The sequence below is a fragment of the Mercenaria mercenaria genome, chromosome 16, assembly GCF_021730395.1.
Source record: "Mercenaria mercenaria strain notata chromosome 16, MADL_Memer_1, whole genome shotgun sequence".
Lineage (NCBI taxonomy): Eukaryota > Metazoa > Mollusca > Bivalvia > Venerida > Veneridae > Mercenaria > Mercenaria mercenaria.
Genome location: NC_069376.1, coordinates 31,887,013 through 31,914,966, shown reverse-complemented (window position 1 = coordinate 31,914,966; position 27,954 = coordinate 31,887,013). Strand labels below are relative to the sequence as shown.

At 33.4% G+C, this 27,954-nt stretch overlaps 1 protein-coding gene and 1 long non-coding RNA gene across 2 annotated transcripts; one reads left to right on the top strand and one right to left on the bottom strand.

The window, feature by feature from the left end:
* Nucleotides 1-373: 373 nt before the first annotated feature.
* Nucleotides 374-27,954, top strand: LOC128549587 (uncharacterized). Its single transcript, XM_053526594.1, has 6 exons — nucleotides 374-474; nucleotides 1,642-1,807; nucleotides 17,267-17,348; nucleotides 19,525-19,600; nucleotides 26,789-26,868; nucleotides 27,558-27,954. The coding sequence occupies exons 2-6, from the start codon at nucleotides 1,675-1,677 to the stop codon at nucleotides 27,745-27,747; spliced, it is 561 nt and encodes a 186-aa protein (XP_053382569.1). The 5' UTR covers nucleotides 374-474; nucleotides 1,642-1,674; the 3' UTR covers nucleotides 27,748-27,954.
* LOC128549588 (uncharacterized) lies at nucleotides 5,236-14,182 on the bottom strand. The gene is made up of 6 exons (XR_008367805.1): nucleotides 14,070-14,182; nucleotides 13,076-13,148; nucleotides 11,397-11,676; nucleotides 10,670-10,806; nucleotides 5,926-6,012; nucleotides 5,236-5,418 (listed from the first exon to the last, which is right to left on the bottom strand). It is a non-coding gene; the product is annotated as an uncharacterized LOC128549588 (long non-coding RNA).

The window sequence follows — 27,954 nt, the reverse complement described above, 5'->3', positions numbered from 1 at the left end:
TTTGCGACCAGCATGGATCCAGACCAGCCTGCGCAGTCTGGTCAGGATCCATGCTGTTCGCTTTCAGATCCTATTGCAGTTAGAGAAACTGTTAGCGAACAGCATGGATCCTGACCAGACTGCGCGGATGCGCAGGCTGGACTGGATCCATGCTGGTCGCAAACCCACTATGTTGGTTTTCTCATGGCGCGGCTCAAATATGCAATACATACTGATATATATATATATTTTTTTTTTCTAAAATTTTGTTTATAAGTTAATCACACAAACAAATTAAATGGCATATGGTCAGTCTGAAAACTGAAATCAACAGACGTATTCAATTACGAAGAAATTACTAAGTTGTTTTGAAGAATTTATTAGATCCGGGTTGAAACATTCACACAAACGAGCAACATGCGGATATGTTTCGTTATCTTTGTGTTTAATCTTCGTTCACTCCGCTTTTACAAAGCCTCTGTGACTTTCACTGGGGTAAGTCGTTTTTTTTTCGCTCTCTCTCTGTCTCTCTCTCTCTCGCGCGCGCGCTCTCTCTCTCTCTTCTTAATTGTTTATGTTAATTTCTATAACAAATTGAAATTACAGACCAAATGTGAAATGCATTTCACATGCGTACATGTTTAAGCTAGTGCAGATGGGTGTCAAAACACAATGGATACATCAAAAACTAACAAGGATTTTGTTTCAGCAATACCACGATATATGGGTTATGTATTTTATATGTCTCAAATAGAAACATTTTTTAGGAGTTATTTAATATTTTTTAAAATGTAACTGTCATGGAAACTCCTTGTGTTTTTATATATTTTTAATATAATTAGACTCTTACACTAACTCTTAGACTTTTCAGAAATTTTCATAAGGTTTAAACGAGCATTTGATTCAACTTTTAAAAATTTTATGACTTAAAAATGCTGAAATTTTCGACGGAAAATACCCTTTTGGAAACAGTTGTTAAACAATAAAATCCATTTGTACAATGAAAAAAAAATCTATAATATATCGCCAGATTTGTTTAAAATGAAATACACAATTAGTGATTTTGTATAATGCTGAAAACGGAAATCATGGAAAATCACTGTGTTATAGAAAAAGGTGGATAAGTCAGTACATTATATATTTGTTGCGGCGCAGATTTATTCTTTGTATTTTATTTCATGAGACTAAATAAAGCATGTAAGTACATTACGCTATCTGTATACATGTAATTAATTTATTTTAAACCTGTACAGTTTGTTGCAAGGAACAAAGAGATTTCGAAATTATACATGGATTATAATTATGATTAATTCATGTGGTAAAAAAGATTTCGCATCATTTTTCATTGTAGACGCGAAAACGATTTTAAATTTTAAATGTTGGATGTGTTTTGGAAAGATTTATGATATATTATGTTAAAATAAAATAAATATTTACCTTTTAATTATTTTGTAAAATTTCAAAACAAAAATCGAAATTTTTCTTAGGTCATAATTAAAAATAAAAATGTCTGTAACATTAAAAAAATATCTACAACCCGTGGGGACATTTAAATTATGTATGGCATAATTGGCTCTTGCAAAATAATGTTGATATTTACTAAAACACTTGTTATGGACTGGGTTAATGAAACAGAAACATTTTTTTTTCTATTTTCAATAGGCTGTCTAAACAGGCAGGGTTTTTTTGTGAAGTATGGTGACGTTTACGATGACGAGTCTCGTGTTTTGCACGTTCTTCACGCTCTGCACGAGTATTACAATAGGACTTCCGGAAGATCACGTGGATGTAGGCTCGTGTTTTGACAGGGCTTGCATTTCTGAGCTAGGTATGTACATTTATTGTTTAGTTTTGCAAATTGTATGCATTAATAATGAATTCATCATCAGAAATTAATGTTGATGATAGCAGTTCCAACTGTAAACTTAACTCACTTTAAGGACACGTCACGGCTGAGATATTTTAGCATTATTGCAATACACAATCGGTATTAAAATTGTGTTTCCAATACGTGCTCATTAGATAAATCCTCAATATCTATGTGAAAACAAGGGATGTGTTTTGTATGATTGCAACACTGTGAGTTGCTCTAATTAGTGACAAATGACTGAAACAATAGGAATTCGTACGTGACTTGGATAGACAAAACAGCAGTAAGGTAACAATATATTCTTATATTTTTTTAATTCACGAGTTCTAAGCTACAATATAGAATACCCATTTTTAAGAAAATCAAACTGGAAGTTAGAAATAACAGAAAAAAATATTAAGTCATGAGTCATCATATACCTGTCAAAATTTGTCATTAGTTTTCACGAGCTGTCAAAATTATTTTTATCTCTCTATTCTGCAAATGCATTGTTTTTGTAAGTATCTTAAGTAGGATATTGTAGTGTGTAACTTCTTTTACATTCCACATTTATATTTGTGCTTGAAATGGCTTTGTTGAGGACACCGAAGTCACGTGTGAATTTCTATTGTTTTAGTTTATTGTTTGTAATAAAGGTACCAAACCTCAATATTAAGATATAAAAATTGTTCCTTTCTTGTAGAGATAGAACAATATTTTTTCAACTGCAGAATTAAAGATTAGAAAATATAAAAATATGTTTGGAAGTCCTTCAGTATACTTAAAACAGCAACATATATTTACAATCTATCATAATTGAATTAATATTTTATTGCAAATTATCTTCTAACAAAACATTCCTGTGATTAAGAAAGAACTGCAACTCTAGCTTGCTTTACAGTTTTTTGCAAAGGGAAGTAACCTTAACATAATTTGAACCCAAATGACCTCTTGGTTTTGCTATAGTCCATTTTTGTGTTTGAATATAGAAATGGAATAGTTAAAAGCAATTTTTGACAGCTTAAAACATTTTAATGCTTTTGATATTGTACAATAAAGTTCACAAACAAATAATGTTGCTATATACAGAATACAGTATAAAAAACCTTATGTTATATAAAGGGTTCAGCATAAATATTCTGTCATACACAAAATTCAGTAAAAATATTCAATATCATTGTAAATATTAAAATAAACGATGATTAAAACAATAAAAACTTGATTTAACCAAATATGGCAGGTCAGGGCACATGATGTATGTTGTGGAATAGTAAATACATACATACTTTATAATGTTACTGAGAAGATACACAGGGGACAAATTGCAGCCCAAAAATATTTATACAATAAATCAGTAGTAATCAAAATTCTTTCAACTACACAATATTCACTAGCGGCCATTAACATATGGAGGTAAAATTAACAGCTTAAGAAGTAGTATTAGTAACTTTTTAACTTGAAACTAGACAACTTTGGCAAAAAGCAAAGAATGATTTATAAATTTTCCAGGGTTTCTTACATAATTCTAAATCGTCAAGTATTGCCTAACCATTGTGTACACACTGCTCAGAATATAGAACTGCCAGTACATATTACTGTAATGCTAAGGTAATTTATGAATGTTAAAAAAGGATGCACAGCTTTGGCTTTGTGAATGTTAAACAATCCTTTACATGTGAAGTCAAAAGCTGCTTTAATATCCATTGTAACTCCCTTTCAAGGAAAAAGTAAAGTAAAATAACATTCTATTTAAAAAATAAAATAAGCCGCGCCATGAGAAAACCAACATAGTGGCTTTGGGACCACATGGATCCAGACCAGCCTGCGCATCCGCTCAGTCAGGTCAGGATCCATGCTGTTTGCTTTCAAAGCCTACTGCAATTAGAGAAACTGTTAACGAACAGTATGGATCCTGACCAGACTGTGTGGATGCGCAGGCTGGTCTGGATCTTTGTTGGTCGTAAAGCCACCATGCTGGTTTTCTCATGGAGCGGCTCAAATTATATCTGACACTTAACAACTGAAATGGTGCAAAGGGGACATTTTGGGGTGTATAAACATTCATCAAGGTTCTGCTAAATTGATTTATCAAACAAAAAATCATATTAATTGTATCTTCATAGCTGAAAATATTAATATCTTGTAAAACATTAGGACATAAGAAAAGCGATAGGGTTATGAAATTGAAGTGATCAACATTTAAATTTATTATTTTTTTCATATTTATTTGTGAAGGGGGTTCCATCACTAGATTTGACACATTGGTAAGAATAAAATGTAGTTTATGAAAAAAAGTATTTTCTTTTAAATGTGCAGTGTTTGAGTTACATAAAAAATTAAAGCTGTTACAATAATGCTTGGTTTGAAAAAATAAATCACAGTTGAAAACTACCCTTCATATAAAATGTCACACTTTCTAGGATTCACAGGGGACAAAATTTACTATATAATTTTATATAAAACTGCTTGAGCCATTCACCTGAAACTGCACACATTCATTGACTACATTGATTTGAATATAATTTTCCCCAAAACACTTTCTAAAACTGAACTTATTTAAAGTATGGTGAGAGAGGAGAAAAAGCTTCGTTAATTTGAAAACCAATCATATGCATTATTACATGGTTAGAAAAGCAATGCTGTATATGTACTTGTACAATAATGAGCCAAAAAAGGAGGCAGTAAAAACAATGGATTTAACCCTTATCATGCTGGACACGATTGATTCTGCCTTTGTGAACAGTGTAGATCATGATCAGCCTGCACATCCGTATAGCCTGATCAAGATCTTCACTGTTTGCATTCAGTCAGTATGTTTTGGTAGCCATCCCTTTCATTTAATTATAGTGTCCATATTGAAAGATGGACATGTTAATTATAGAAATTTAGCTCGTTAATGGTTAATAATAATTTCTACCATGCTTGTCAGCTATTCAAACCTATGGCAAAAATCTTACATACCAATGATTGACAATAATAGATAACAAGATATTGTATCTTCAAAAATGCGGGATTAATTTTCTACAGTGTCTATATTGCATTCATACTCATCATAAGTGATTATATAATAATATAACAGTGAAAGTTGAAGTTAAAATTTTCCAAATTTTGCTATTATGTAAAATAAAAAAAATGTTTTCTTTCTTATTTGGTTATCTACCGGTATTCTAAAATGTGTATCTACTTGAAGTATATGCAATATAAACTAAATGCCCACAGGAAACATGTCGAGCCCACCAGCGGTCAAAAGGACTGGGAGTTCAACACAACACTGTCTAGCTGAGCAAACATTTAAGCCCGTTTATGCGTTGCAAAGTTACAGCCCGGACAATCTCTAAAATGACCTTTGACACCCAAGTGACACAAGAGAAATATAGCTATTCAAATACATTTTCTTTTTAACATCAAATCATCATTGTTAACAATATCCTCTGGAAGTCTGAAGTACATGTACTTTGCCGAGTTTTAGTATCTGTTGCTTGTGACTCTGTGGACGGACCATCTGGTGAGGTAACCAGAGGCAATGATTGGGACTAGATTGAATCATGCTGTGGAAGATATAGTTGACAGGAAGGTAGTAAGGAATAAATCTGAAATTGAATATATTAACATTTACTGAATAAATAAACAACAAATATATACAAAAATAATTAACAAAAATTGATTTTTATAAATGAACCGCACCACGATAAAACGAACATAATGCGTTAGCGACCAGCATCGATCCAGACCAGCCTGGGCATCCGCACAGTCTGGTCAGGATACATGCTGTTCGCTAACAGTTTCTCTAATTGCAATAGGCTTTGAAAGCAAACAGCACGGATCCTGACCAGACTTCGTGAATGCGCAGTCTGGTCTGGATCCATGCTGGTCGCAAAGCCACTATGATGGTTTTCTCATGGCGCGGTTCAAATAATTTATTTAATACGCATAAAATTTGGTTTTCATATGTTACTTTTGCAGATAAACGATATAATGTTATTAAAACACACTGGCTACTTTATTGTCATACATCTACTGGTAGCTATTGAGGATTGTTGATGTTTCCTTGCTTATCTAAGTTATCCGAATGTCAACTTATAACCCTTATAATATACCTATATGAACTGAAGCGTGCCATTTCTCAGGTCCTCACACACCTCGTCTATGCTTACATCAAACACACTATGATCTTCATATTTAATCTGAAAAATAAATGAGACATTATAAGATGCACATATAAACACATATTCAGCATCAGAATGGTTATTCATTACTCAGTTTTACTAGAAATATAACTAACTGATAAATTACTTATTTGAAGTCGATGTATTGGGTATTGAGGTGAAGAAATACATAAACTGTTACTATTTTACAGTAAAAAAACAATTGTCTGATACATCTCAAAATTTGATTAGAATATTTATCCATTAAAAACAACATCAGAATTAAACCATTGTCCCAAGGGAAGTGAGTCTAAACATTATATGTGTTTATTATATCTGTCAATATAATATCTTAATACCAAATGTGCATTATGTTATTGAAAAAAGAGTTTTTTTAAGTTAATAGTGAGGTGAATTCATACAATCATGTTCATTGAAAAATTAACAGATGTGTGGTATCCAAGTTCTTATTATAAGCCTTCTACCATTCACAAAAAGATGAAAATTAAGGGGAAAATTACAACTTTGTTTAAAAAAAAGTATCGCTCATCAGTATAGCATTGTTTGTGCTCTTCTATGCAATCAAATCTGTGCAATAGCATAGTAAATCTTCATTAAGCAGCTTTTAATTTTGTCTTTGTAATTTGGCCAAATGTACTAAACAGTTTTCTCTCTTTTACCTGACTGGTAATGACAGGTTTAATTGCATAAAGATAAAAATAAAGGAACCTCTATCATTGTCTTTCATTGTTGTCAGTGAAATTAAACGAACACATGCAATTAGTTAATAAATTTCTGAATTGCCAAAATCACCTTAAATTCTCCTTTGTCGAAAGACAGAATTTTCCCTGAGTATGACTTATCATTTCCATTTTCTTCTGTCCAAATATGATAAATTCCTTTTCCTACACATTCCAGAGGGTCAGATATTTGTGATTGTAATTCCTTCTTCTTTAAGAGATGTAATAAATTGATTTTCAGTTCCTCAACACCTAGCACTTTTCCAGCCTTACTAAATTGTGTTAAGGTTTTATTATGCAGAAATATAGAGTTCTTTAAATTGTTGATTTGTGTTTTTAGATAATTAAGTTTCTCCTTTTTGTTTGACCTATTATTTAATTTATGTTCTGTTTCTTTTTCACTATTTGCAATCCCATGCACACTTATGTCTTCTTGTAGTTTTAATGCCTTTGCACTTTTTCTTTCTTCACTTTCAATTTTTTTTCTTTTTCTTTCATTAATTGTTATAATAGAGACCTCATATATTTCTTTTCTTTTATCATTATTTATTTTCTGAACTTGAGTTCTTTCCATTCTTGCTTTTGATATGATTTTGAATTTTTCATTTTGATCTTTTCTCTCAATCCATAGTCCTGTATTATTATTTTGATAAATTATTCTTGATTCTAAATTTTTTATATTAATATTAGGTGCCTTATTGAGTCCTGAATCCAATTTTGCCATAAGCCTTTCAACTGTAATATTATTTTGTGGACAAAATTCAGACTCTTTAATAACATTTTCTGAAGGGTTTTGAAATTTGCCACCTTCAATGTAATCTGCAAAGGTCTTTTTACACTTGTTAATTAAAACTTTTGAAAATCTCTTGACAACATTTTCTATGAAAGCATTGTCTGATGCTACTGAAAGGATTTCATCTGAAATGTGTATATCACTTTCCGTTTGCGGTCCAACTTCTATTTTCACTTTGTTCATAATGATACTCCTTGGATCATTTACTCCGATACATAAAACATCAATCAACCTTTGATAAAATGAAGCCATTTGTAAAGTACTATAGTCATTCCTCATTGTCATTTTCATGTAAGGTTCTGTTATCACTTTGTAAATTATAGCTAATGCACAGAGCATGTTAATGATTAACTTATTGTTTAATCCTTCAACAATTATCTTCTGAATGAAATTCTGTGAAGTCTTTGTTTGTTGGAGATAATCAGTGATGTGTACTCTAAGTAAAAAGATACCTAAAGCATTGTAAAAAAAGGTGTTGAAGCGATTACCTCTAAAATTTTCAATAGGTACTTTCTCAAATCCCTTACTTTTAATATAAGCTGTTGCCAATTTTGGATCCCCTGTACCATCTTTGAAAAAAAGCTTTGATGTACTCTTTATTACATTTCCAGTAGATATATCTTTCTTAAGATTTTCACAATTTTCTTTTTCTATTACAATGATTTCTTTTTCACAAATGTCTTGAAATTGTAACACAGGATGAACAGAACACTTGTAAGAATTTATTTTCATATTGTTTTCCGTTTGTAGTATCTTGTTTACTTTTTCTTCTGTTGCACATCTATCTGTCATAGAATTCTTTACTTTTTTGAAAAAATACTGGGCAATCTGATTCATTATTGACTTGATTAATTTCCGAATGTAAATCACTGATTACATTAACATATGTCTCAGCTTTTGCATCAGGCACTTCTCTTAACGCTGCTGTATAAGTCTGTTCCTTTCCAGATATCTCTACCCCATAGAAATGTCTTCCCTTTTTAGTAGTTGCATCCCGATGCATTGTTAAGTTTTCACTACTGTTTATAACTTCACTCAACTGATGTTTGGTTAAAATGCCCAACTCAGTTTGAAAATTTCTGACTGTCCTTTCAGATGGAAGATTGCTTGTTTTAACATTTACTAATTTTAACACTTTTGAAATAACTTTCTCAATGTTATTTACTCCTACATTCAAACTTATTAAATCATAATATACTTCCCTTACAATGTCCTTATAGGGCTTGCCTGTGCTTTCAGTCCTACAATCAAATACTCCTGGTTCAGATGTTTTTCTGGTATTTTTTTCATTTTCTTCGTTTAATTCATCGATTCTTTCCTTTATTTCTTGTATTTCAAATTTAAAAGTGTTACACTGTGTAGACTTAGTCGACTGATTTCTTTTCAAAATCTTTTTCAGCTCCTTTCTTAATTTACTTATAAGGATGTTTTGTGTTCTGATCCTTAATGACTGCCTCTTAATTCTTTGATTAAGCCTTGACAAATTTATTGATTTTAGTCTTTGTCTAAGCAGCATTACATCACTTGTAAGTTTTCTGATCTTTGTATTTTGTTCAAATATTGTTTTCATTTTTTCAGAACTTTCTTCCCTCTTGGTTTCTTCAATATCTTTTTTAAGTGCACAACTCTCAGGTAGTTTGAAGAATGATGTAAGAAATCTGGTATATTCCACCTCCTGTGTTGAATTTTTCAATCTATTAGCTTTTATTAAAGCCCTTTTCAATTTGCCATAGAGGCTCTTTGCATGTACTTTTTCTGGTTGAATTCCAAATTTTGAGCAAATAATTTCATGAACTTTAGCACAATCCTTGTTTGATTTTATAAAGATATTTAGCACCTCTTGGTATGACACAGACATTTTGGCAATTCAAAAGTTTTTTAATGTACCTCAAAAGCTGTATTAAAGTCAAACAAAATATCTTTCTTAATTCTAATATGCATATCTATTTTATTTTCTTTACTGTTTTATAAATTATCTCACTAGCATAAGGATCAGTTTTTCATTTCTCAAACTTTTCACCATTTTACTTTGTGATAATTAATATTACTTTTCACAATTGAAGAATTAGATATGAGTAATTTCATAACCTGCATTAGTGGCAAAACATTCTAAATTAAAAATACCAAATTTTTAAGAAAAAAAGTCAAAAATAAACATTCAAATATGAAAATTGGAAGAAGTTACCTTCACCAGAACAAGACTTGCAATGGTTTTATATAAATCAGATATTTCTTTTTAAAATCATAAAAGGGATATCAGGTTGCCATGCATGGCCTGTATACTAGATGTCATTTGTGCTATAAATTATGTATATCACTAAAATGACATCATACATTTCAATATTTGGAAACATTTTTAATAAATAAAATATTTTTGTTGTCATCATGGTGTATTTGTATGTTTGATCAGAGTTGTCAAGAAGACAACACAAATAAAATTTATTTGTAAACTTTGTCCTGGGCAACTTAATTACAATGTAACATCTTTTTTTTTGTTCTACAAGCAGAAATTTGTAGGTATTCAAAGTATTTAATTTCCAATAATTTTATCATATCACTAATACAGGTTTTAAAATTGAATTTCCCATATATGTTTCAACTTATTAACATGAATACAATCTTTTTACATAATAATGTTAAAAGATATGGCTGCATTCAAAATTCTATATATGTAATACATATGATTTTGTTAATTTTGTCAATATACAACAGTTGTAGACTTAAAAACCAACTATACTGAAACAACACTGTAAACTGTTTTAATTGCTGTCCTTTCTTAACAAAATTAGTATACAAAATTGATTTGTTTCAGATCTTTATCATTCTCTTGAGTCAGCCTTATATTTAAATTGCACTTAATTCTACTGCTCTATTTTAAATTTACCTTTACATGATGATCTGTCTTATCAGTTTATAATATCAGACAGAAAAGTTTCACACTGTTGTTTCAGGTTCAGGTTACTGCTTATTCTTGTGTCATGTCTTTAAATAATTAATTATCAAATAAGTACTATGACTGAGTCAAATTACATCAGTGTCTTGTACAGAACTCCGAGTACTTTTTATAAGATTTAAGTGTTGTTGAAGTCAGGGTGAGTATAAAAGCTCTTCTTTGTATAGTCAAACTATAATGAAATGTAATAATATAATACATGCTTCATACCTTTAGTTCTTTAAACCATCACACCACAATATCAGCTCTGCAAGCCACAATATAAGTAGTCGACATGACAATCTCAGCTGTCCACACCACAATATCAGCTGTCCACGCCACAATCTAAGCTGTCAAACGTTTTTTACCTGAAATAAAGTTTTATCTACATACCTAAAACCTATCACCCTTCTTATATAAAACAATCTATCCTATGATTTATTCAGATTGAAAAAAAAAATGTCCCTGTATAAGTTAGCACATTTGGACTTAAAAACCAACTGTACTGAAACTGACATTGTGTACATATTTAATTAAATTATTAGTTATCCTTTCTTAACATAATTAGTATGGAATATTCATTTCTTTTAGATCTTTGGCATTTTATTTGGTTACCCATATATTTCATTTTCAGTTAATAATTATACTCTTGAAATGTAGAGTACTAAATTTTGAAATTTACCTTTAAAAGATAGTTTTGTCATATGAGAGACATCAGACAGGAATGTTTAACACTGTTGTTTCTGGAGTAAGTTAAAGCTAATTCCTGTGTTACGTTTTTAAATATTCAATTTTCAAATAATCATTACAACTGAGTCAATTGACATCGGTGACTTTCACAGAACTCAGAGTACTTTGCAGAAGATTTAAGTCTTGTTAAATTCAGGGTAAGTATAAAAGCTCTCCTTTGTATAGTCAAACTATAATGAAATGTAATAATATAATACATGCTTTATACCTTTGCTACTTTAAACTATCACACCACAATATCACAGGTGCACACCACAATATGTTGTCAACACCACAATATCAATAGTCCACACCACAATTTTAGCTGTCCAAGTCACAATCTCAGCTGTCCAAATCCCAATTTCAGATGTCAACACCACAATCTCAGCTGTCCACACCAATCTCAGCTGTCCACACCACAATCTCAGCTGTCCAAGTCACAATCTCAGCTGTCCAAAACACAATCTCAGCTGTCCACACCACAATCTCAGCTGTCCAATGTACTTTACCTGAAATATAGTTTTATCTTCATATCTAAAACTTAAAACCCTTATTACCTAAAACTACCTATCCACCGTTTTAATCTTTTTAACGTCCATATTTAAGTTAGTAAAATGGCAGCTTAAACCCCAGGGCTCAGTATAAAAGGAAAGGCTCCACCCACAAGATGTCAATCATTGCATATTCAAAAACCATTCAGACATCCTTCAGTTTTTGACAATTTTTTCTAAATAACTCAAATAATAATGAAAATTATTAAATATATTTTGCCTCATCAATTCTCTAAGTTCTAATCTTTTTAAAGATATTAAATTTAAGGTATACAAAAATATCTCATAGGAGTTATTTTGATTGCAAAATAACAAGAATTTGAAAATTTGACAGTTGAAATTTGAAATCTGAGCTCTGACATTGGTCATGTGATAAAGCAGAGCAGTCAGCAGGAAAATGTAAACACACAAGTCATGTCAGGTAACAAGGCACTTGTTATACTCAATAGTGATTTATCACACTGGCTACTTTACTGATAATCTTGCAGTTCCAGTGATATTCTAGATAATCAATGGTAATTATAAATTATGTAAAAAAAAGGATGAATGACCCTAGTCTATTACTCTGTCAAAAAACAAATTCATAAGATATGTATCATGCTACTATTGTTTAAATTAGTTCAGATTTGTTACTGTAATTCCTACTGATGTTTACAGTGGGTGAATATGTTGTACTTTTAACATTTCACAAGTCTATATCAAAGACTATTCACACTTCTAATCACAAAATGTGATAAAGTTAAATAATATACATGTACCAATTAAATCCAGAAGATATCTTATTATAGAAAGTCCTGAAAGTGATTCTTTGTACACTACAATTAAAATGCCTTCAATGTTTAGAATTCAACTGTTATTCAACGAGTTTAAGAGTAACACAATTCACTTATGCATCTTCCATTTTTTCTTCAGTCACCTAAATTCCAGCAGTAAATTATAAATACTTCCTCTGACCTAATGTACATTTGTAGCTGACCAACAGGGATCAAATACTCTACTAATATATTTTATCAGGGTCAGTCAGCTGATTCACCTGGAAGGAGCAAACTGACCGTTTCTTGACCTCACTCACATTCACATATTTTTAGGAAGCTCCTCCTACAATTTGGGTGTAGGGCCTACACCAGACTGGCCTTTAAAAGGAGGTCAAACGCAAAAAGACATTGATATCACATATATTTTTTATTCTCTTATGTTAACTGTTGAGTATAACAGTAACAATCAGTTTAAAAATAAAAATAAATCTTGTTTTACAAAGGAGGCAGTCATTTATAAATTCTCTAAAATAGTTTGAATTTACATATCCTTTCAAATGTATAAATCATTTGCCTTAAATATTGAAATGTTATTTTCTTACGTATTTATCCAATAGAGCATTATTTATCCAATGCTGTCAATCATTCAATGTGCCAACAGTGAACACACAGCTTCTGAAATATACAAAGTAATTAATAAAATTAAAACGTAATTTATCATATGAAACACTCCATTATATATCTATCTGATGTACCTCCTTTCGGAGACTCTAGTCGTTAGACTCATGTGCCCCCCTACCGGTTGTGTATCCAGCCCTTAGTTCCGGGATGTACCTGGGCGCCTCCTTGGTATCTCCAAAAAAAAAATCGTTCAATCTTTACTATGTTGCCAAATGCAGCTCTATTTTTATCCTAATGACACGTACATTATTTTAATGTATAACTTATAACAAAATAAAATCAGGAAAACTGCCCAGCATGTCTCATTTTTTTAAACATAAGAAAAAACATAATACTACAGTAGCCAAATATTACATCCGAAAAAATTTTTATCCGAAAGTATAGGTACTCAAGGAAAAACTGCAATACCCTTTTCTAGTACCATAAAACAATTTTCAGTTAAAACATTATGTTAAAATCATCCAACAAACAGATCATAATATGCTCCAGTTTGTATCATCGAACAAAATCGAAATGATTCTATTTTCTAGATGTCTTGAAACAAACTATAACGAGTTGTTGTTGTTGTCGTCTGTCAAACTAACATTTTGATTATTTTGCAAACCAAAAACAAACCATAAATAATTGACCATTCCCACTTACCAACTGCCATTAACAGTATGTTTAGCTTCCATGCGCCACCGGTTCACCAATGAAACCCACATAAATATGCACATTTTGAAGATTCGTGTAAACACAAGTTATGAATAGAGAATGACAGAACAGAACTACACACCTATAAAATCACTGATTTCAAATGGCTTCGCTAAAAAATCCGGGTTTAATTCAATCTTTGATATCGTAAGTTTGGACTGAACATGTGTTTATAAGTTGACAAATAGTACTTAACAGAATATTTTGAGAAATAAAACTTACCTTTCTGACTGCGAGTGCCGGAACACATCGATGTTGTTAACCGGTGCATACGTAAACAGTTTAGTGCGCGACACATACCGATTATGCGGAAGCGCCTATTTCCTATCGCTATAACATAAAGGTTTTTGGAAAGAACTGAATATTCTTTGTTTTGTTTTTTGTTATTCACCGGATATTCAAAACGTGATACCACCTTAAATGATGCACCAGATACAGTTTCTTTATCAGTACAGTACAATGTATGTCTAAGATGGTGAGAGAACGACACCTTCTGTCTTGGGTTGGGAGTGCGACTAATGGTAGGTGGCGGGGTTGGTGGCGGGAGGAAGTTATGGTTACTACAAACATCGTCAATACACACAATATAATTTTTGCACGGGGTGAGGCCGGCCCAGTCGTGGAGAACAGGCATGGGGAGGGGCGGGAGCAGAAAGCAGAGAGTCTCAAATAAACTTTATCTCTACTTATATTGTAATATGAACCAAAGAGTATGAGCCTGTCTTTGTGCCACATGTATAAAATAAAACTGAGTCAGATGGCCCTATGTTCTTAGGAAAAATAAACAAGAAATATCTTTAAAAAAGATAAACGAATCATTTACACTAATAAAGGTTTATTGTTGTGCCATTCACAAACTGAGGCTTGGGATTTCAAAAAAAAAATCCTAGTTTTATCTGAACACATTGTAATTTCTACACCTTTCTTTTCTATTGACGTGTTGTTTTTTTTAATTATTAAGTGTAGATCTACATTCCAAATATCATTGATTTATTATGCTTTAAAGTGGTAGCGAAATTTCGCGCAGTAACACATCAATATCTGTAACTACATTTATGTCGTCACAGGTCAGGAGGTTTTTGTGTTTCGACCTAGGCCAAGTAATTTTGTGCTTTTACTTCTCTGCCTCGCTATATCAATTCGACAATATATGTATTTAGATTTAATTGAAACATTATTTTCGCGGATCAGTTAAGGCAGAATTCTAACACCCACCTTTAATCTCCTGTATCAGTTGCAAATGTTTTAATTTAGAACTTTAAAAAAGAAGAAATAGCTCGCATGTGAACCAAACAATATTTTACATATGAAGATATGAACCTGAAATCTCGGGGAATCCCACGTTTCGACCAATCGGCACAGACATTACATGTGATTTCTTACTGGCCCTCCCGCGCGTTGTTTTTTTCATAGACGATAAGGCGAGTTTTTATTGGTCCAGGGAGACATGCTTATTTTGCACATTAAGCGAAAATAAACGGCGGCGCCGAAAAAAAAAAGAATAACGCCGAAACGCCGTAAAATTATTTTGAATTCCGAGTGTATGTTGATCTTTTAAGTTTTATGTCCTACGTAGAACGAGCTATCTCTTAAGTATGACTTTCAAACTTCTAATTAGGAATAAGTATCTTGTAATTATAACTTTGTATCTTCTTAGTTGAACTTAGTGACTCATGTACAGCAAGACTGGTCCTTTTATCTCTTTTATCCTTTCACCTACTCAGTCGTGCCGTCGGTGTCGCCGTTGCTGCCTGTGCTGTCCTCGTCAGTATCGTACAAAAATTTCAGGAGGTCATCGTCCATATCTGTGTTCATTTCGTTTGCGTCGTCGTTTGTATCGTGCACATCAACAATGCCGCCGTCGGTACTGTAGTCGCCGGTATATATGTCGACGTTACGTTCAACGTCGGAACGTGAAGCTGCTGTTTAGATGTGCACGCGAGGACTGTCAGTTTGTCAATATAATCGGTTTCGAAATTGCCCTTTATATACTCGTTCATATGCTAGTGAAGTCGTCGGGATGATCGCCGGCGTCTGTGAGGTCAGTTTTATCAGAAATGCCGCCTTCGTTATATCACTGTCGTTTGTCACCGTAATCGCCGTTCCTGAAGCTTCCGTTGTAGGTGAAATCTTTAATAATAGGGATCTACACCTTATGAATGTATATCAAACTTGAAAGTGTATTGTAATAATCCAAATGAAAGAATTAGATAACATATTAAAGTTTTTGTATGAACAATGTCAGCATTGAATGGATTTCTGACGACTAACTATGATTGCAGGTTGTAAAAATAGTCGCATCTGGTCAATATTCAGTTCTTATTAGGAGATACAAAGTAATAATTAGGAGATAATAAGTTCTAATAAAAGGAGATACCAAGTCGTAACTAGGAGATACCGAGTAATAAATAGGAGATAGTAAGTTCTAATTAGAAGTTTCTAATTAGAAGATACCAATACATAGGAGATAGTGAGTGCTAATTAGGAGATATCAAGTCATAATTAGGACGGAGAAAGTTCTAATAAGGAGATACCAAGTCATAATTGTGATATAGTAAGTTCTAATAGGAAATACCAAGTCATAATTAGGAGATACTCAGGTCTGTTCAGAAGATACTAAGGTCTAATAAGGAGATGCCAAGTCATAATTAAGAGACAGTAGGTTATAAGGAGATACCAATAGATGTATAGGAGATAGAAAGTTCTAATTAGGAAATACCAATAAATAGGAGATAGTGAGATTAGGAGATTGGAGAAAATAAGTTCTAATAAGGAGATGGTAAGTTCTAATTAGGAGATACCAAGGCATAATTAAGAGTAACTAAATACCCGCCGTATCATTCTGACCCCTATCTAGCTATCAATACGTGCGTTGAAATCTACTACTGTAACAATATTTGCCCTTTTCGGCAGCTCTAACGGACGTAAATTCGACGGTATATTTTGTTTTCTTTCTGATGAAGACATAAAAGTTGAAACTAGTCTTGTCTCTGTTAAAACACTCTTACGCTAGAATGACGTCATGTTAACGTGCAGTGACGTCAAAGTTTTAGCTGCGACCAAAAAAGAGCGCTCGTATATTGTATCTACTGCCTTAGAATAAGGGCATATTAGAATCGAAATAATTTATAGCACGACCGTCTTTTCACACTATTTATACACTCGGGTGGTAATACGTCGTACAAATAATTTCACTCGGGCTGCGCCCACCTGCAATTATTACGCCCGACCTATAACCGCCAAGCGTGCATAAAAAGTGTTGAAGCACTATTTTGCTATTTATAATTTATTTCTTAATTACGACATATTAACTCCAATTGTGACTTTGATTTCCGTCACTTAGTATAAATTTACGAAAAACAAACCGCATTTCTCTAAGAAATTGAAAGGTTTTTAATAATTTTAAATATTATTTGCAGATTGGCATGAAATTGGAGAGAAATGGCATAACTTCCGGCTGACGGTAAAAGCCATGAATGACAGCAGATCGGACGATATGAGGTAGCCGTAAATTAATACATGAACCGCGCTATGAGAAAACCAAAATAGTGGCTTTGAAAGCGACCAGCGTGGATCCAGACCAGCCTTTGCATCCGCGCAGTTTGGTCAGGATCCATGTTGTCCGCTTTCAAAGCCTATAGCAATTAGGGAAACTGTTAGCGAACATAACGGATCCTGACCAGACTGCTCAGATCTATGCTGGTCGCAAAGCCACTATGTTGGTTTTCTCATGGCGTGGCTCACATAAACTAAGGGGATATTTCATGCGTGTCCTTAGTAAATAGAATATGTAAAAAGACCCTTTGAAAGCAAAGAAAGCAACCAAGAAGAATTATAGCAGACTCGGTTTAATTGAGTCTGTTCATGAGAGGTAATGAAAAATGCAACACCTCTCACTCCCCTCCCCTCCAAAACCCCGCCCCCCCCCACCCCCACCCCCACACGCACACACCTAGCACCGGCTTATGCGGAACTCTATAACACATATGTTGAATGGACTCCTTGATCCCAAAGGACTAGGAAAGCCACTTACCAATAATTATATAATCAATAAAAAAAACAAGGTTTTCATATATACACAATATGTCTGTAAATCTTCCGAAGGCAAGTATAGTTCAAATCTGTGTTGATATTTTACTCTTTATTTCGAATTTTTGGACACTTGTCCTTTTTCAAAAATATGGAAATATTTTTCTGACTAAGTAATATCCATGTAACATTTGTACAACACAGATTATTCATATATATGTCAAATAGTTTTTGTTATGAATATATATTTTCATTACATTTTGCTAAAAACCGTCGATTTCGTCAACAAATGTGAAATAAAAACATCGATCCTTGATTTATGAAAAGTCATTTTCAGTTTAACATGACAACGACGTAAATAGGAGGTCATTTCATCCACGCGAAAAATACTCGGATACTATCATGTTTTTCATCAGTTATTTTGTTGCAAAGACAGATCTTTAAAAATGTGATTATATAATACATGTGGCGATTTTAGAAGGTAATACACACTATAATTTTTTATGGAAATCTATAGGAAAATAATTAGTAGTCTCTAACCTAATTTTTTAAAAAAGAAAAAAATACTTATAAAATTCAAATGTTTAACAATGGATTCCTTATATAATTCTGATCGTTGATTATATACGGATGCAAAATTTGTATAATGATAATCAAACTTCAAGAGTAAAACCAAAGAGTTAATGCACAAACGGAGGTTTATTTTGGTAACGTATGTTTTTTTTTTCAAAATGGGAAATAGATTTTAGCTTTGCGTGCTTTTTTGGGGGAAATAAAACACGGTTATGAATTCAGATGCGTAGTAATCTAATCTTATTAATTACGACGCATCTGATCGAGAAAAAAAAACGTGTTTTATTTGCCAACAACAGATTTAAGTTTTGCGTGCTTTGTTGGAAATAAAACACGGTTTTGAGTTCAGCTGCATAATAATCTAATCTAATTAATTACGACGCATCTGAAGCAAATAAACGTGTTTTATTTGCCAACAAAACACTCAAAACTAAAATATTTTTCCACTCATACGTTCGAATTATACCAGAAAGGGATACGAATCTGGAATCCTTTTTAAGCGGAATAGCCAAAAGTACATCATTTTGCGAAACGTGTTTTAATCGACAAGACAATACACTTGTTTATATAAAAAATCTTAAAAGTGTTAGAATTCTACACTCCATCCTCCGTTTCTTCCTAAGGTTCTTTATGTTACCTCCTTTTTGTCTGCAATGTCCCTTAGGAGACCCTTGGGTGAAGGAAAAATAAATGTTTGACTTAGTTTAACCTTTAGCCTGCAGTTGGCATTCTGTCTTTGCGATCAGTGAAGAACAAGATAAGCCTGCTGGTCATGGTCTGCACTCAGAGCACTGTTCACTATTCAGTCAGTAAATTTTCCGTGAACATCCATTTGAATAATAGGTGGTACTGCCTAAATTGAATGATGGACCAGTCCATTGTAGAAATTCAGCAAGGTAAGGGTTTTTTAAGCTCTGAGATATCAAATCATTTGTTTTTTGACGAGAAGTTGCAGCGACAATAAAATTTGTATGCATAATTTTGGAACTTTCAGTTGTTCACTTAATCATAAAAGTACACATTGTGGATAAGGATATGATCTTTAAACTTTGATTTTGATCATATTTCTTTCCAGAAAGGCGATATGGCGGGTTTTTCAAAACGACAATACATGGAATGGAGACGAAAAACAAATCGCTAGGAATATGAAGGTAACGTAATCAATCCACTTTAACAACTTTTACGACAATTGCTTCTGAACATTGCGTTTGAACACGTTACGGCAGCTCATCTCAGCGGTTACCTCCCCTTGTGGTACATTTCGGAGACCACTGCATAGTGGATTGATCGAGACTTTCTGACGGCTTGTGTTTGAATTCAATCATGCTTCAATAAAACAACTTTAACTTCGCTTGTTTTTTTAGCTCACCAGAGCCAAAGGCTCAGGGTGAGCTATTCTGATCACTCACAGTCCGGCGTCCGTCGTCCGTAAACTTTTAATTTAAACGACATCTCCTCATAAACTGCTAGGCCAATTTCATCCAAGTTTCGCAGAAATGTTCCTTGGGTGAAGCTGTACAAAAATTGTTCAAAGAATTGAATTCCATGCAGAACTCTGGTTGCAATGGCAACCGAAAGGAAAAACTTTAAAATTCTCCTTCTCAAAAACCAGAAGCCCTAGAGCTTAGATATTTGGTGTGAAGCATTGCCTAGTAGACCTCTACCAAGTTTGTTCAAATCATGACCCCGGGTTCAAAACTGACCCCACCCCAGGAGTCACTTTATTTTACATAGGAAAATCTTCAATCAAAGGCCTGAAGGGCCTGAGTCGGCTAATGATTGATGTACTGACAGTATAGTCTACCAGTTTCAGTTTGTTTTTAGTTTTTTTCTTAAAATTTCATAACACAGCTCGATATTTACCCAAAATATTATATCCGGATACGATTACACTTTTCTCCAGTTTCAACAATATATTTTACAAATTGTGATTATACGAAGACATTTAGCAGCAATTGGCAGTATCTGACATTGAAGTTTACGGTTAAATTACCTCTTATTTAAATCTTTTCATAAAAAAGTTGTTTCGTTTCGTGAAAGCAGCCAAACATAGACGATCTACTTTCGATTTCAAAAACTACAAGAAAATACAATTTAATGTGTCGCCGATTTGTTTAATTCTCGAAAAATAAGAATTAAAATCATTTTTAATATCAATAGTAACTAAACAAACCAGTAAGAGCTTCTTCTTCCGACAATTTATCCGTTTACTGACTGCAAAATTCAACCCACGCAAAGTTTATAGAAATCACACGATGCGTGTTTACGTTCAATGTGAGAGAATTAAGGCTGATCGGCTATGTTACCTAACGCATCCAAACGATTCAGATTTTGTTTTTAAAAAAGCATTGTGTGCGTTTCTGTAATTTTATATACGTTTTTATACGCTTAGAACTTATTAGACATGCGTATTTGCATTATTTCTATACGTAATTTACGCTAATACGCATCTTATCTGGAGCCCTGTGGAACTATTTTTTGTCTTTCGCTGGATGTTACCCAAGCTTTGTAAGCCTGCGCAATTCTTAAAATGCACATTTATGCTTAATGAGTTACATTCGAGTATTGCACAATTACAAGTCATAAATATGACAGATTACATCGTATATTGGTCATAGAAAAGGGAATTGACACAACTTAACTTCATTCATGCAGTGAACTGTTTGAAGTTTGAGAAATCTAATGGAACTCCATCCCTTCACGTGTTATTCGGTCCATTTAGAGAATCGCTGAACAGCAAGGACTCGTCAAAAGGCTTTCAGCCTTTAGCCGAGTCAAAAATCGTCTTCTCAAAAACCAGAAGCCCTAGAGATTAGATATTTGACATGTAGCATTGCCTAGTGGACCTCTACTAAATTTGTTCAAATCATGACCCCGGGGTCAAAATTGACCCCGCCCCAGGGGTCACTTGATTTTACATAGATTTCTATGGGAAAATCTTTAAAAAAAATAAAATAAACCAGAAGGCCTAGAGCTTAGATATTTGACATGTAGCATTGCCTAGTAGACCTCTACAAAATTTGTTCAAATCATGACCCCCAGGGTCAAAATTGACCCCGCCCCAGGGGTCACTTGATTTTACATAGAAAAATCTTCAAAAATTCTAAAATTAAACCAGAAGGCCTAGAGCTTAGATATTTGACATGTAGCATTGCCTAGTGGATCTCTACAAAATTTGTTCAAATCATGACCCCCGGGGTCAAATTGACCCCGCTCCGTGGGGTTACTTGATTTTACATAGAAAAATCTTCAAAATTTTCTTAAAATAAACCAGAAGGCCTAGAGCTTAGATATTTGACATGTAGCATTGCCTAGTGGACCTGTACAAAATTTGTTCAAATCATGACCCTCGGGGTCAAAATTGACCCAGCCCCAGGGTTTACTTGATTGTACATAGGGAAATCTTCATAAATTTGCTAAAAATAAATCAGAAGACCTAGATCTTAGTTATTTGATATGTAATATGTTGCCTAGTAGACTTCTACAAACTTTATTCAAATCATGACCCCCGGGGTAAAATTGGTCCCGCACCAGGGGTCACTTGATTTAACATAGGAAAATCTTCAAAAAAAATTCTAAAAATAAACCAGAATGCCTAGAGCTTAGATATTTCACATGAAGCATTGCCTAGTGGTCCTCTACAAAATTTGTTCAAATCATGATCCCAGGGGTCAAGTTGACCCCACCTCATGGGGTTACTTGATTGTACATAAAAATATCTTCAAAATTTTCTAAAATTAAACCAGAAGGCCTAGAGCTTAGATATTTGACATGTAGCATTGCCTAGTGGACCTCTACAAAATTTGTTCAAATCATGTCCCCCGGGGTCAAGTTGACCCAGCCCCAGGGGTTACTTGATTGTACATAGGGAAAGGTCTTCATAAATTTGCTAAAAATAAACCAGAAGGCCTAGATCTTAGATATTTGATATGTAACATTGCCTAGTAGGCTTCTACAAACTTTTGTCAAATCATGAACCCCGGGGTAAAATTGGCCCCGCCCCAGGGGTTACTTTATTGTACATCGGAAAATCTTCCCAAAAATTTCTAAAAATCATCAGTTTGACATTTGAAACATGTAGCTCATATTACTCAGGTGAGCGATCCAGGGTCATCATGACCCTCTTGTTTTAAATATTAGTATAAGAAGATTCATAGATTTCAAATATTTCAGTTTGTGAAAAGAGATGTTTGTAATTTCAGGCTCATTGACGAACTTTTAAAAACAATACATCAAAACTAATACGTCGTTACGCTAGATTACATTTGTTTTCATGATGTCTTCAAAACAAATGTTTGGGTACAAGCCATTCAGTCCGATTTTGTGGTGATTGAGCTATGACATCTCTGTGATATATTCTATATAACCAATGTGAATGGAGTCAGCTTATAGCAAGATCGTTTAGACATAGTACCTAAAATTTTAAATTATGAAGAAAAAAAAAAACAATAAAAATTAACGTTTATTTTTATATATACCATTTAAGACCGAGTACACCTCCGCACTTTAAAAACGCACCACTTAATAAATACACAAATTACACTTTCTGAGTGGACCAATTTATTCATTCTTGTATTATATAGTTATCTCAATATCTCTTCCATAAGATGTGCAAAAATGAAAAAGATCTATAAATAAAAACTATTTATTTAAGATGTTTATATCTGGTACCCCTCAGTTTCAAAATTCACAAAATGGAATTTTGAGGTTTTTTATTACTTATTTCACGCATAAAGTCTACCAATATTAATTTAAATGATAACAAATGTCTTTTTTCCAATACCACCCTTGTTACCGGGATAATACAAGATGATGTGATAACTCCAACATGCTATAAAATGGCCGATAAACGATTTTGAAAATTTCACGTTTTTCGGTAAGTTGCTGTGGCTTGATTAGTGATTTTAACCCCCAGATGTTGCAAAAAGAACGAATGGCGATTTGTTTCCATGGAACTCAAACTATTTTACTGTATTTTTGTGAATACAATACACAATATGTTAAATAGTTTACAAAAACCATGTAAGTTTAGTTTGAAAAATCATAAAAAAAAATATTTAGAATTGTTTTTCATGCTTGTAATTCACTGTATATACGACTCTACTATTTCACTATCTGTCATAGTTTACAGTAAGTTGTTTACTTTGCCGTTTTCATGTCAAAACCATTTATATAGATCTGTGTATGAAAAATGGATAATAGCCAAAAATGGCCATGGATAATGCCCTACATGCGTTGTCTTTGAAAGTGGATAATAGCCATAATTGATTTTTTTTTCATTGACATCCCATTACAGATTGACCAGTTTTGTGTGCGTGGACATGTTTTGATAAGTTTCTTTGTAACAACATAATGATATGAGTCTGTTAACATTTTATGCTGGTAACAGGCGCAGTGTACAACTTGCACCTTCGTGGTATGAAGTACACAAATGCATAAGTATTATTTCCTCCCGCTGTCCCTTTTTATCCCACGGTCTCCATATTCCATATAAAATACATACATGTATTTGATTGTCAACTACCTTTTATAATCACTAATAACAAACCCTGTTCACATTCTGAATGCCTAGGTGTACATATTGGTACACCAAGACCTCTCTTACTGACCACGAGTATAATACATTGCACTGAGCATGCTACAGCAATAAGTTACCACATTTCATACCTATCTAATATACAAAATTCTACCTGAAGAACACCATATGCAAATATCAAACTAAACTTACACGAAAAATAAAGGCAACAATTATATTTCCTCACGATTTCATTTTAAGAGCATACATCAGTACTTATATTCCATATTTCGCTTCCTGTCATCTAAATGGCGCTGCACAAAATGCTCGTGAACCTCATGCTATTTTACCACGAGGCGAATCAATACAAACTTTGTTGTGTATAATTCAACGCCAATTAGGCGTGACTTAACCGCTATTTTCGGTGTTTACCGCAGTATTGTTATGACCTAAAAGTGCAGACAAGCCTCGATGTATAAAGTTAATCTATACATTGCCTCATTTACAAGGAGTATACTCAACACCGATTAAATTTCTTATTCAAATACCAAGGCTAAATATGGCAGAGAGAAATCGAATTTTGGGACTTTTAATCGGTGGAATTTCACAGATACAATTTTTCAAAATTAACAATTTTGACGTTAACATTACAGTAACAGCTGGTGACCGTCCACGTTCAGTTGCATCGCGTCTGACAAGCATATATCAAGATAATATGATACGTCAACGTCATTTACGTGACAGCTTTGTGTTTGTGACGTCGCAATCCACGTCACATGTTGTAATTGAAAATCCCGGACGACCAATTCACCGTGACACAGTCATAGATTGTTTGCGTAAACGCGGGATTCATTTTCGTCCTCTAACTCGATGTCAGGCTCTTGTCATCGTCAAGAAAAGCAACGCTGGGCTCTAAATAACCGACGACGTCAGTGGGGAACTGTCGTATTTAGCGACGATTCAAGATTTAATCTCCATCACGCTGACGGATAGGTCAGAATATACAGACGCCGCAACGAACGTTTCGCAAATAACTGTGAGTGTGAGGTTTATCCGTACAATGGTGGCAGAGTCATAGTAAGGGCAACAATAAATTCCACCTTCAAGTCCACCCTTGTATAGGCTGTCATACAGAGAAATGGTGGCTATACGCGTTATTGACTGCACTGACGTTGAAGCATGGAAAGAAATAAGATTTCAGACGATATTCATTTTTTTGATGATAAAATTTTTTCTGTTATGTTTACTTTGATTACACATATAAATTTGTATGGCTAAACATCAGTAGGTTATAAATATTGACTATTACAATACTTGTTGCGTTTCTTTTTCGTGTCAGTTTACAATGTTGACTATTATCCATATAACATTTTGGGCTTTATCTTCAAAATTTCTGTGAACACTTTGGTAAGTATCCATCGACTAATACATATGCTTATATATTTGTAAATCTGGGTTATTTGATCTAAGATAAAAACTTCCTAACATGTTCATATCATTGTTTATATATTAACTGAAAATTACAAAATAACATTCATTACCGAAAGTCCATAAAATGAGGTTGAAAACGGTTTGAATCGCCAAACTCGTTCTCAAAAGCAAAATGTAAACATTGTTAAAGGGTTTCCAAAGTGAATAATATGTCCCATATGATTGTTCAGTACAAATGGTACAGCTTGTAAACTATTTTGAATCAGTTATAACACTTTAAACGATCAGAATGAGTAATTAGAAAATATTGAAATAAACAATGTCCTTACCAAGTTTGACAGTTCATCCAGTTTGTAGTATTTTGGAATTATCATATCATTTTGTATTATCCGGGTAACAAGGGTGAATACACTAGTCACTTAATTAAAATTATATTTATTCAAAACACTCATCCGTGACTTATTATGCACAGGTAAGACGTTTAGCACGGTTTGCATGTGCACTGTACATGTGAGTTGTCAAATAATATAAAATTGATAAATTCGTGATCTCTAATAAAATACTGGTCGTCTGTGAATTTTGACTTGGAGGGTGGTGTTGTTTAATAGGACGAAATGAACAGTTTTTGTTAACCGATTTTTGTTAAATTTTCCTTGTTTGTGTACCAGATAATGAATTTATGTAATCACATAAAACTAATGGAATTGTCATATAAAATAAAATTTTATGACCCATTTTCTGAGTGGTGCGTTTTTAAAGTGCGGAGGTGTATAATACTAAAGTATTGGAAGCATATTGTTTAAGAGTTCTATAATCAGAAACTTGCTCCCAAAAGGATAAAAATGAAAGTAATGGTTAAAGAATTTAAAATATTTAGATGTTGGTTATGGAGACTGACTTGTGTCATTTTGTTATTTAATTCTGTCGCTGCGACAGAATGACAAACGTCGTTATGACGCCCCGCCGAACGTCGCCCCGCCAAACGTCGCCGAGCCGAATGTCGCCCCGCCTCATCGAATTTTGCCCTGCCAAATATTACCCCGGCAAACGTCGACTCGCTGAACGAGATAAGATGTCGTGCGCTCAAGATAAGATGTCGTGCGCACGAGATAAGATGTCGTGCGCTCAAGATAAGATGTCGTGCGCACGAGATAAGATAGCGTTCGAGATAAGATGTCGTGCGTTCGAGATAAGATGTCAAGACGTCGTGCGTTCGAGATAAGATGTCGTGCGCAAGAGATAATTTAATCTTAAAAAAAACGCATGTCCTAAACATACCACCATGCTAATAAATGCTGTTCCTTGTATCGGAGAATACATATATTTTTCATAATTGAACCCTTCCTTAACTTCGCCAACATTCTTTGCTAAAACTAGTGCTTTTTTTCCCTAGGATATACGTAACATGAGAAGTATTATGGACAAAAGAACGGAGGAAATTCGAGCTGTGCAACTGAAAGATGCAACAACAAGGTAAACTTTATTTTTAAATATTCAGTTAAAAATTGTTTGGGGTAGATTAACCGGATGTGACGGCGTAACGTCATTTATCCGGAAAACGTAGAATAATGTCTGGTAGCCGACATACGGTAAATGAAAATCTTTTTTTCCAGTTTTATGCTTTTAGAACGGTCAGTGATGCCGAGTGTAGTTGAGTTTTCTGAGTTTAATTCAGACGGTTCTGAAACGTCTTGTATTACAGTTTTTTCTATTTTTCTATTATCATAGTACATGCTACTGGCCCTAACAAAGGCTCCTGATTTATAATGTGCATTTGCGCAGCATAGTTATTTTTTTATCGAACTTATAACAAATCAAATTGTTTGATAATAAAAGGTATGGTCATTAGGCGATTATATTGTCGTTTTTATGATAAAAGGTATGGCTATTAGGCGATTATATTGTCGTGTTTATAATAAAAGTTATGGCAATTAGGCAATTATATTGTCGTTTTTATGATAAAAGGTATGAGCGTCAGGCGATTATATTGTCGTAGGTATGACCATCAGATTAAATTGTCGTTTTTATAATAAAAGATATGAGCGTCAGGCGATTATATTGCCGTTTTTATATTAAAAGGTATGTATCATCAAGCGACTATATTGTGTTTTTATGATAAAAGGTATGGCCATTAGATTAAATTCTCGTTTTTATAATTAAAGGTATGACCATCAGGCGATTATAGCGATGGAGGGAGACACTACTGTAGCAAAGGCAGCACATTTTCTATACAACAAACACCCGTCAGTCTCCACTTTGTATGAGTACAGTCCTAAAACTGACACACTAAAAGTCATTGCCGGAAAGGAACATTTTCTAGGGGAGCACAGTCGAGTTCAGGTAAATGTATAAGCGGCCATTATTTTTTTTTTTATTATTATTATTTTTTTGCTCATTTGTGAATTGGTCGGTGCTATCCGAGCATAGCTTCATATTAACTCTACAGTTCAGACATTTTTAGCCTGCTTAATTGACTTTCTGGGGAAATTTAACGCCAATAACGCATAAAAAAGCAGAAGTGTGTCAAATCCTATACGTCTCTGTAGAATTGAAGTTGGC

Bases quoted from the DNA above. Each gene is read 5' to 3' on its own strand.
- LOC128549587 (XM_053526594.1), top strand. From the start codon at position 1,675: ATGGTGACGTTTACGATGACGAGTCTCGTGTTTTGCACGTTCTTCACG. The intron at 17,349-19,524 runs GTAGCCGTAAAT...ATTTCTTTCCAG, and splicing joins AGCAGATCGGACGATATGAG to AAAGGCGATATGGCGGGTTT. The intron at 26,869-27,557 runs GTAAACTTTATT...TTATAATTAAAG, and splicing joins CTGAAAGATGCAACAACAAG to GTATGACCATCAGGCGATTA.